Source organism: Penaeus japonicus, unplaced genomic scaffold (assembly GCF_977035675.1).
Source record: "Penaeus japonicus unplaced genomic scaffold, GWHDUDI00000001_assembly GWHDUDI00000001, whole genome shotgun sequence".
Taxonomy (NCBI): domain Eukaryota; kingdom Metazoa; phylum Arthropoda; class Malacostraca; order Decapoda; family Penaeidae; genus Penaeus; species Penaeus japonicus.
Window position 1 is genome coordinate 5,554,259 of NW_028234403.1, and position 12,500 is coordinate 5,566,758.

At 32.8% G+C, this 12,500-nt stretch overlaps 1 protein-coding gene across 2 annotated transcripts in view; it reads left to right on the forward strand.

Moving 5' to 3' along the window:
• The window catches only part of LOC122261198 (plasma membrane calcium-transporting ATPase 3), a 70,814-nt gene that overhangs the window by 27,736 nt on the left and 30,578 nt on the right, over window positions 1-12,500 (forward strand). For both annotated transcript variants that reach the window (XM_043028739.2, XM_043028741.2), the window contains exons 2-3: window positions 8,259-8,453; window positions 9,083-9,121. In XM_043028739.2, the coding sequence (XP_042884673.2) occupies window positions 8,259-8,453; window positions 9,083-9,121 (234 nt within the window). The remainder of the gene's footprint in view (window positions 1-8,258; window positions 8,454-9,082; window positions 9,122-12,500) is intronic.

Below are 12,500 nucleotides of genomic sequence, written 5' to 3' on the forward strand. Positions count from 1 at the left end.
AGTTCTTAGTTATGTCATAACTGAATCGTGTATAGTGCATGGCCTTGTTTACTATTGCAACTGTGTACGGTGTGTTCTTTTGATACCTCGCAGTCAAAACACTCGATTACTGGTTCATAAGTATTTTTTTTCCTTTTTTTTAATTTCTAAACATTAGCCTTTGTTAGCAATAGCACTTTTAGATCTATGACGCTTGGAAAATACCCTTTGACATTAAAAATCAATGACCATGGAAAAATGTTTTTTTACCTTTGATACTAAAAAACAATAATGACCATAGAAAAATGCCTTTTTTACCTTTGATACTAAAAAACAACAACAATGACCATAGAAAAATGCCCTTTTTTACCTTTGATACTAAAAAACAACAACAATGACCATAGAAAATGCCCTTTTTCACCTTTGATACTAAAAAACAACAACAATGACCACAGAAAAATGCATTTTTTTTTACGAAGTATGGATGAAAGTGTTGCATACTTTTATTACTTTCGATTCATGTAGTTCCATGTTGCCATAACAATACAACATGAGGGAAGTAAAAACAATGGACCAGCAGCTGCGAGAAGCTATTCGTGAGGGGATATCAGAAAACGCAATCTAAATTGATCTTTTATGTCTTGGACTGCAGTGCAATGCCAATGCTCGTGAAACAGACGTGCAACAGTTTGACTTTAGGTAAAACACCAGAAAAAGGAGTATATTCAACCGAGCTGTTGGAAATGACTGTCTTTTAAGTCGTGGTGCTATGGTAGTCCCTTTCTCATTACTTTCCTTGTTCCGGTCATAACTTTTGACAACACTGCTCTGAGCTTCGCATTAACACACACATACACACATACACCCACACAAACATACACACACAAAAAGAAGCACACACACACATACACCCACCTACACACACACACATACACGCACAAACACATATACACACAACCCCTATCTCAAATTTTAACTCAAATTTTAATCTAAGTCCCTTTCAGGCTCTTTAAATAAATCGTTATCACATCGCATGCTAATTTCGTGGTATTTACCCTACAACTCGAAAAACAAATGCAATGCAGTGGCGTGTTCTATATCAGCCTTTCCTTATATAGAATGAGATGGTTTTGGAAATATTTCGAATTCTCTTTGCAGTAATATCAAGACTGATATTTTTATATTCTCTTTGCAGAAATATCAAGACTGATATTTCTATCGGTGTTAAAGAGTCGGGTTCTGTGAATATGTTCAAAATAACATCACTAACTCTTTATACAAGTTATCCTTATAAGAATAAACATATAATAATGAGCCTAATAAGATATGTGTAATTGGTATGCACCCTCGTATAGATTCTCGCTTCTTAGAACGGTCACCTTGTTATGTACGTGTAAGAATGTATGTTGTTATATTGCGCTGAAATTGTTTAGTAAAATATCACATACTTTTTTTCAAGAAACGTTCTTGAGTGATCATTCGCTTGGTGATGTTTATTTTTATTATTTTTTTTTAAATTAATTAATTGACTAATTTTTTTTACAGAAAGTATTTTGATGAGATGGAATCGCTAAAAAAATGGACTGTGTATGAAATATTTTCGCATTTAAAAACAACGAAAACAATCATGCACCATGATTACAGTCACGGTTATCCTACATGTCTACATATATCGTCATTTCACGAATGCAGAAATGTCAGTGATCATGAGATAAAACCATTTCAGTTTGTATAGGGGATAACGCAAGAATTATTTAAAGAAATGTATGTCTTTGTGATAATCAAATATTAAACATACACATAAATCTTTCAAATTTTCTTTAACTACAACCAGTTTTTATTGATCGTGTCCATGTGTAATAGATGTATTGCAGGGTATAAAATCTTTCTCTCTCTCTCATATATATATATATATATATATATATATATATATATATATATATATGTATATATATATCATTATACGTCATATATACACAGAAATATATATATATACATATATGTATATATATACATATTACATATATATATATACATATATACTATATATATATATATACATATATTTGTAAATATATGTATATATATATTTATATATACATATCTATGTATATATGATAAAAAATGTACATTTTATATACATATATACATACATATATATATATATATATATATACACAACACATATATATCATATATATAATACATATATGTATATATATACATATATATAAATTTATGATAAATGTGTATACACACACACACATATATATATATATTTATATACTCAGATATTTATATATCTATATACGTATATATGTATATGTACATATATATATGTATATATGTATATATATACGTATATATATGTATATATGTATATATATACGTATATATGTATATATATGTATATATACATAAATATATATATATATTATATATATATATTATATATATGTATATGATGTATATACATATATATATATATATATATATATATATATATATGTATATGATGTATATACATATATATACATATATATATATAAAGATAGATAGATATAGATATGTATAAATATATACATATATATATAAATATATGTATATATATGTATAAATATATACATATATATATAAATATATGTATATATATGTATATATACATATATATTATATATACTTATGTATATATATATATGTATATAAGAGAGAGAGAGAGAGAGAGAGAGAGTGATATATATACAAACATATATATATGTTTGTATATATAAACAATATATATATGTATATATATACATATACATATGTATATATATAATTATATACATATATATATATAATCCCTTTATTATAAGTTACGACTGTCAGCAGCCAACCGTGGAGACTTAGGCACGCACACCACCAAGAAATACTCGTCATGATTACGTATGCATGCATGAAATAACGGACCTATAACAGAGAGTATATTTGTAAGAAGGCGAAAAGACAGCTTTTCAGTGTAAAAGTATGTGCATGTTAGATGCCGTGCGTATATTAAATAACGTGACGTATGCACATTCGCTTGTACTGTACTGTATACGCTAGGGACTTGAGCTGTCACGTGACAGGCCGCCATAAGCCACACGGCCCTTAGACACACCCAGAGTCACTCGGATCAAGAACCGCACAACCCAAGGTCAAGCGTTGGTATGTGGCGGCGCCGGGAGTAAGCATTCATCGACCTTCGCGTATTGCGATTTGTACACAAGCCGTGATGTGTGAGGCCTCTGGAGAATGGCGCCAGCTCTTGTCCTGCCTCCGCTCTCGTATTTTCGCTTTCTTTATGGGGTTTCTCTTGTAGCAGCAACCCCCCCCCCGTAATTGATCGTTTAGCTTGTAGATCCTTACACGAGGGAATTTGAATAAACCTATTGGCGTTGGTGGAGGAATCTCTCCCACGGTGCGAGTCTTTGTCGAAGATCCTAAGTAGCTTTGTAGTGGAGTAAACTGCCATTGGAAAAAAAATGGATAACATGCAAATCAACTTGGAACTGAGCAAAACTCGACAATGGGGATCCAACATATATAATCACTTCACCTAAATCACGGCGGAAGGAGGGGAAAAAAAAGGGTCAAAGTCCACATAAAAATTATTACCCTCACTCACTCCCAATATAACAAATGAGTCACCCCTGGAGGATTATGACACGTTCCCGGGCTGGAGCTCCGGGAGGTGAGGTCGGACTCGCTATTACGACCAAGTAATCGATGTTGGAATTATGATTACCCGGCAGTAATAAGAACCACGAGAACGCTCTTGGACAATCGCGTTTCTCTCTCTGAAAAGAAAAGAAAGAAAAGAAAAGAAAGAAAAAAAAAACCGTGGCAGAAACAGAAGGAGGCCTACGTAATCACACGTGCCATAGCTCCGTAGACTTGAAAATACACGTAGTTCTAAATTCCGCGACGGGGAGGGAGCTAGACTCGTGTGTCAGAAGGGGAATGCGCATAATCTTGCTTGAACCGGCTCGATGGGTCATTTTCTCGAGCGAGTGACAACGCGAGGCGTGCTGCGTTAGTCGATATTGACTGTTCTTACAGGTCGAGACTTCTCTCTTTTTTTTTCCCGCAGCGAATATAAATATATCGTAGTGAAGAATTAATGGTACTTCGAGGTCGTCATTCTAACGTAATGTGATGAGACTGGGATGAAACGTTGCTACATACACGCTTTCCCTCTTTCCTATATGTCGATGAGTATGTGAGTTTACAGTATGTTGAACGAAATCATATACACAAAACGTATATGTGTATTATGAATGTTTATATATATACACACTTTACTAAGACACGGTCGCGCGCGTGTACCGGCATTCCCTAGTCTTTCAAATTGCTCTTGAAATTCTTTGTCGGATTAACTTAAAACTTTGCTAACCAGCCTGTAACGCCTATTAGAACGTGTAACATCCTTCAATAATCTATATCTGTTTGAGACAGAACTGAAAAAAAATAAAAATAGCGTAAATTTCTAACAAAATCAATATTTTCCCCCACAATATGGTAAATACCTCACTGTGTTCATACTAACAAACTCGTATCAGATCATACAACCAGAAGGGGCTACAAACTCATTATATTTCTAATTCCCAGCCACTCGCACTGCATATATCATCAATGCTTGAGTATAAACACGTTTTTTTTTTCTGTCATGCTTTAACAAAGCAATAATTCTGAGACGGGCAATTACAGTAGTTAATTAAAACAGCTCTCCATCTTGTTTTGGCGTTGCTCGATTATAAGGAAACATCTATATAAGCATCTAATGTAAATTATTCATTAAACGCACATCACATAAAGAGAGGATGATTTAAAAGCTGTTTCATCCAGTTGTACATCTTCAATTTTCTTGGAACTTTGGGAAAAAAAAGTTAGATACCGCATTAACCTTAGGCAAGGTTATTAACAAAGACTGTATAGCAATATCCAGTTAATTACTTTTAATCCCATTTTCATAGAGACCTATCTATGAGAATAAGCAAACGCTCCCTCACCTACAACCAAATCTGAATTTAACTTATATTTATTATTGGTCACTGAAGATCACGTGATCTAAAGACATTCAGAGTGACAAATCACCATATGCCAGAGCTGAACCGGTCTACGCTGGAGGATGTTGGTTTTATATGAATCTTCAAAATTTAAGTGAATATAATGTCTTACAATCATTTTCTATGGGATAGGAATATCATCAGTGTCTCCTACGTAGGAAAATTTTTGAGAAAGAATGCAAATAAAAGTGCGTAAACGTGTTCAAATTTCGCAGGGATGAGGAAGTAGAGTTAGAATGCGAATAGAAAGAACTTAAATGGATTGAAACTTCGCAGGGATAGCTATAAAGAAAATTAAAGTATACCAGAAATTATATATATATATATATATATATATATATATATATATATATATGTATATAAACATATACATATATATGCATATGTAATTATATGTATGTATATATATATGTGTATATATGTATATGTATATATATAACATATATATATACATATGCATATACATATATATATTTATATATGTGTATATGAATATATATATATACATATATATATATCTATATATATGGTATATATATACATATATGGTATATATATACATATATGGTATATATATACATATATATGTAAATAAATAAATATGTATATACATATATATGTATATATATACATATATATACATACATATATGTATATGTATGTATTTATGTATACATATATATGTATATGTATATATATATATATATATGTATATATATGTATATATACATATATATGTATATGTGTATATATACATATATATGCATATATATGTATATATATACATATATGTATATATACACATATGTATATATACACATGTATATATACACATATATGTATATATACATATATATGTATATATACATATATATGTATATATATACATATATATGTATATATATACACATATATGTATATATATACATAATGTATATATACATAGATATATGTATATATATACATATATATGTATATATATACATATATATGTATATATATATGTATATATATGCATATATATACATATATATGTATATATATACATATATATGTATATATATACATATATATGTATATATATACATATATATGCATATATATACATATATATGCATATATATACATATATATACATACATATATGTAGATACATATATATATACATATACATACATATATGTATATACATATATATATACATATACATACATATATGTATATACATATATATATATATTTATATATATATACATATATATATATATACATATATATATATATATATACATATATATATATATATATATATATATATATATATATATACATACACACATACATATACACATATACGTTCACATATATATTTATCTCGATACATAAATGTCAATCTATCTATAAATGATTTCTTACTGATGAATTCGTGCATACACTGTTTATTCTCCGGTTATTTTTTTCTACCTATCCTGAAACAGAATCCCCGGTGGAATCAAGGAATGGGAATCGTACGAAAGACCAGGAACACGAAGGAGATCGGCAAGATAATGCCCTTCTCAAGGATAAGCATAATGATCCTCACTCGGTTGGCATAAAAGCTGGACTGCTGACACATTGCACATCAGCAACTCTGATTATCATCGATGTAATTTTTGATATCATTGCAATCAACATCTTTACAATGGCTTAATTTGAGTGGTCTATGACACTCCCGTTGAAAAAAAGGATTCTTGAACTCGTTGGACTTAACATAAGAAAAAAGTCCGAAAATATTCAAATAGTTTTCATAAAGAATAAATGCAAATTGGCATTCACATTTTGTGTCATTGACATATATTTTGAAAAGTTAGACTAGGATAATGTGACTTTTCCCCTATTATAGATTTTAATCCCCATGCACGTGATTACAACATTGCATTAAATGATTAAGACGATCCGTGGATATTTGCAAAGAATATGGAGAAGCTTACTGGGGGGTCGTGTTTCTGAACGTGTTCCTTATATTTACCCATGAATATGTTCGACTGCTCATACTATACATTTAATGGACTTTACATATGCTGTGTGTACATATTGGACAATATATGTACGAACTTTAATAGAAGTACACTATTAAGATTTTTATTGTCAAAGGGACTCGGTCATAACGTGACCTAAATAACGACTCGTAAAGTAAGAAAAAACAGACTTTATTTTCGTATATTGGTACAAGCCTACGTAATTACATCACTATTTAACACGAACCTGTTGATGTTCTTATCGATTACGTGACCCTCTGACATCACCTGTTGAAACGCCTTTCCATGCGGAACCCGTTGATATATATCTACACACGACCCTTGCTAATGCACGACAGTCTCTAATACATTAGCAGATATAGATCTCGACAAGGCAAGAAATACAAGGAAGAGTAACTGTAGTCGCTTTCTGCTGTAACTCCCACTCTCAGCTGTATCAGCCGCCGCCAACAGATGGCTCCACCGTCAATGCTGACAATGCTCATTAGATAACGCTGTAACTCAACCTGGTGACTAATGAGTTGCACAGATGGTGTTGACATTGCCGGTCTTTGATGATTAATATGAGTGCCATAACCATTTATTACTGATACTGAATTCATATTCCTTTTGGCTATATTGCTATATCCTGTAATGTTTGTTTATATCAAAACAATGCGTTGGTCTCAAAATGCGGTCTAGAAAACAAAGACAAACGTTCAGAGAGAGAGAGAAAAAAAATAAACAGTTTGAAGGAACAAGAAAGACCTTTCACGCATGTATGAGAATGCAAGTAAAAAATACATAAGCAAATTTGAAAATGAGAATTCAGTTCGACAAACTGTTCTAGAATAATGATGTTTTCTTATTGATTAGTAGATTAACAACATGAAAAATTCAGTTAACAATACTGCGAGTTATGCACTGCAATTATTTATCGTATTGTTTATTTTTAAACCTGCGTGATTTATTCATTCGGAGTCCATGTGGCATAAAAAAAGATCAAAGGTCCATTACTGTACATGTGTGTGCGATTTTTTATCGACAAAATTAGTTTTATCATATTACAAATAATTATTACAAAAATGAATTACATTACAATCTTAACAAAAAACAACAAAAACAACAACAACAACAACAACAAAAAGTCATAAGAATAAAACACCATCATTCCACCTCTCCTTCCATTCCACAGGTATTGCCAACTCAACCGAGGACCTCCTGCGCCGTCGGGAGGTCTTCGGCCCGAACGAGATTCCTCCAAAGTCCCCGAAGTCCTTCCTGAGACTGATATGGGAGGCTCTGAAGGACACCACGCTCATCATCCTTCAAGTGGCTGCAGTTGTTAGCATCTGTCTCTCGTTCTTTCATGCTGAGGATAGTTTTATGGGTAAGAGAGGGTGAAGATAGGTGCCTTGTTGAATATGAGTAGGAGAGAGAGAGAGAGAGAGAGAGAGAGAGAGAGAGAGAGAGAGAGAGAGAGAGAGAGAGAGAGAGAGAGAGAGAGAGAGAGAGAGAGAGAGGAATCTAGAGAAAGCTAAGATTGCTTGAAATCTAGAAATGAGTGTCTTCTACGTTCCTATAAGGTTGTTTGAAGGCTTTCACTTGTCTATTGTGAATTGTCACAGCGTTTTAGTCATAATGTTCTGCACACTCTTCTGTAGTTTGATTGAGTTCTGTGGCGGGAAGGAGCTCTGGAGATCGAAGCTTTGAGTAATAGTAATGCCTTAGACTCTATTTCATTTTCGTATGGCATCCTAGCGCTTCATGAAACGTTCTTTAAGTGTATGTTTCATGATCCTTTTCAGATTAAAATATTTGAGAAAATTTTGAGAAATCGAATCCTTAAGCTGAACTGAAGAGCTCAATATGCCACAACTTGTCTCAAAACCCTTCTTCCTCATCCAATCAGATGGATGAATATTAGTTAACATTGTTATCCACGTCGTAAGCTTCACGATTAGCAGTTTGTCACCAGTCGTAGTTCGGCATACCCTTCTAACATACTTATTCCCACAGAAGAGGAAAGCAAGTCTTCAGGTCCTGGTCCAGTTGCCAGTGAGTATTTTGCGCTTCCCGTCTGTCTGCTGCCTTAGTAGTTCTTTTATTATCTTTCGTGTTGCTCTTATGTAGTAGTTTTCTGTTATTTATTATCTCCTTTTTTTGGGGGGGGGGGCGAGGGGGGGGTAGTGTAAGGCATGCGAGTTCCTTTGTTCCTTATTGTATGTTTTAATCAATGCCACTTCTTCTCAGTGATGTTTTATCAATTGCATCTTCGGGTGCATAGGAAAGTGAAGGTGTCTAGAAGGTTTAAGTACGTGCGTGACTAAGTGCGTGAGAGAGCGAAGTGCCTGGCGTTGCAGGAGGCTCGGTGCCACTGAAAATATTGACTCTTGTCCTTGTCATTATTACACGTTTCGTCTCCCTCTTTTATTCGCGTCCCTCTCTCTCTTCCCCACATTTACTGCATTGATCTCATTGCCCACACAGTTTCTTGAGTGGTGTGTGTACTGCCCACACGCTGGACCTCTTTGTCTGATATGCAGTTGTGCAATGTATACTAATGCCACGCCTTGTCCAATAGTGACAGGTCTCGGATTATCAGTACCGAGAGGAGTGAGGTACAATGCCGTGACAGTACATATCGCATTAGATCCTTGTCTTTCATTTCATGGCAAAGGATACAGGAATCAGGGTTTTAAATCCTATTCTACGTAAGAGGGGTTTCTTTAGAGAAATATTAGAGCCAGACGATCACGATTCGACGATATGTACATAGATGAATTCCGGATACAGACAAAAGGAGGACTGCCTCCTTTCTACCTCATGGAACAAGTTTATCAATGCAGGATCAATAGCAACATCCTGCAGCGTCTAAACACTTTATGCAATCTTAATGCCTTACGCACGTATAACAGGAGAACACTATATGCAATCTTAATACCTTACGTACATATAAAAGGAGAACAACATTCCTTTTAATAATTATTCGAAGTTAAAAAATATCAGAACTATATATGCATGAGTATTTAACAACCATATAATTTCCAATAAAACAACCTGACAACCTTAACTCAGGTAATGGACAAAGGCTAAGCATTTTTCCGGAAAAAAAATATTGTGTAGATTTTTTTTTTATTTTTTTATTTTTTATTTTTTTTTACGATTTCGTATGCTAACGAAGAAAAATATTAACATCTAGCAATTAGGTTTAGATACTCTATCTACATCGTTATCAGTGTGCTCCGTAATTCTTCGCCTTTATATGACACTGCTGTAAAGGCGAAAATACAGTGAAACAAGAAACTACCAAAGATGCCGTTCGGGAAAGCGGATGGCGTGCTTTGGCTATAACACTACTGGGCGGTTTTACGTTCAGGGTAGAATTAGAAGAATGTATTCTCTTTTGAATTAGGTGTGTTCTTTTATGTTCTTTGTGTGCGTTCTCTTCCGAGTCTATTCTTTTCTCAGTGTGGTTTGTTCTGTGTGTGTTCTATTTTCAGTGTGTTCTGTGTGTGTTCTATTTTCAGTGTATTCTTTTCTCAGTGTGTTTTGTTCACAATGTGTTCTGTTCTTAGTGTGTGTTCTATTTTCAGTATGTTCTATTCTCAGTGTGTGTTCTATTCACAGTGTGTTCTATTTTCAGTATGTTGTCTTCTTTAATGTTTGTTCACAGTGTGGTCTATTTTCAGTGTGTTCTGTTCTTATTGTGTGTTCTATTCCCAGTGTGTTTTCTTCTCAGTGTGTTCTCATACTGTTTCATCCTCAGTGTGTGTATTATTCTCAGTGTGATCTCTCATAAATGTGATCAATTATCTCTGTGTGTGTTCTATTCCCAGTATGTGTTCTATACTCAGTGTGTTCTATTCATAGTGCGTTCCATTCTCAGTGTGTGTTCTCTTCTCAAATGATATATATATATATATATATATATATATATATATGTGAGTGTATGTATATATATATATACATACACATATATGTATATATATATATGTATACATATATATATATATACATATATATATACATATATAAATATATATATATATATATATATATATATATATATATATATATATATTATATATATATATATACACACACACACACACACACACACACATACACACACACATATATATATTATATAATACTATATATATATATATATATATATATATATATATATATATATAGATATATATTGATTTATATATTTGTGTGTGTGTGTGTGTGTGTGTGTGTGTGTGTGTCTGTGTGTGTTTTTTTTTGTGTTCGTGGGTGTTCCCTTTTTTATATGCATTTGTTGTGTTTTTTTGTTTTAAAAAATATGTTTTAGAAGAAAAGAAGGATTGAAATTTGGAAAATTTACCTACCAACAAACACCCACCACCAACCCATTTGATAATATACATCCCTTTCCCCACCTTGGAATTAATTTTAAAAATATAATTTAAAAAATTATTAAAAAACCCCAAAACCCAAAATTTATAAAAGATTTATTTTTGATTAAATTTGTGGTGGTTTGAAAGGGGTGTGAGTTGTTGTGTTTTTGTGGTGTTAGGTTGGGTGTTGGGGGGTTTTTTGTTTTGGGGGGGGTGTGTGGGGTTATGTTTTTGTGGGTGGTGGAGTTTGGTTAGGTTGTGTGTTTTGGTGTGTGTGTGGATTGGTGTGAGTGTGGGGAGTGTGTGTGTGAAAAAGGGGTTTGTGAGTTGGTGTGGTGTTTTTTTTTCTCACCCCACACACACACACATAACACACACTTTTTTTATATAATATGGTGTGTTGTGTGTGTGAGGGTGTTGAGTGGTGTGGTGGGTGATTTTGGGGTTTTTGGTGATTTTGTGGTGTGGGAAAGGGGGTGGTGTGTGTGTGGTGTGTGTGGTGTTTGAGAGGGGTGTTGGTGTGTGTGTTTTGTGGTGTGTGTTTGTGAGTGTTGTTTGTGTTAGTGTTGTGGGTGTTGGTGTGTGTGTTTGGTGGATGGTTTTGTGGTTTGGGTGTGGGGTGTGTTTTTTGGTGGAGTGTGTTTGTGTGTGAGTGTGTGTGTGTTTGAGGGTTTGAGTTTTTTGTGTTTTGAGTGTGTGTGTGAGGGGTTGAGTTGTGTGTGGGGTTTTTGGGGTTGGGTTTTTTATGACTACACACCACAACCTTTTTTTTTTTAATTAAATATAGATAAAAGAAAAAAGTTTAAGTTTTAAAATTTTTTTTTTTTTATAGATATTATTATAAACACCACACACACAACACCACACACACCCCACCACCTCACACACACACACACTTGGATTTAAAAAGTGGGGTTTTGTTTTATATTGTGAGTGTTTATATATAATATTGAGTGAAAAGTTATTTTAAATTTTTAAAAGTATTTTTTATGGGGAGTGTTTTTTTAATATTTTTTTTTAAAGTAGATAGATAATATTATTAGTTTATA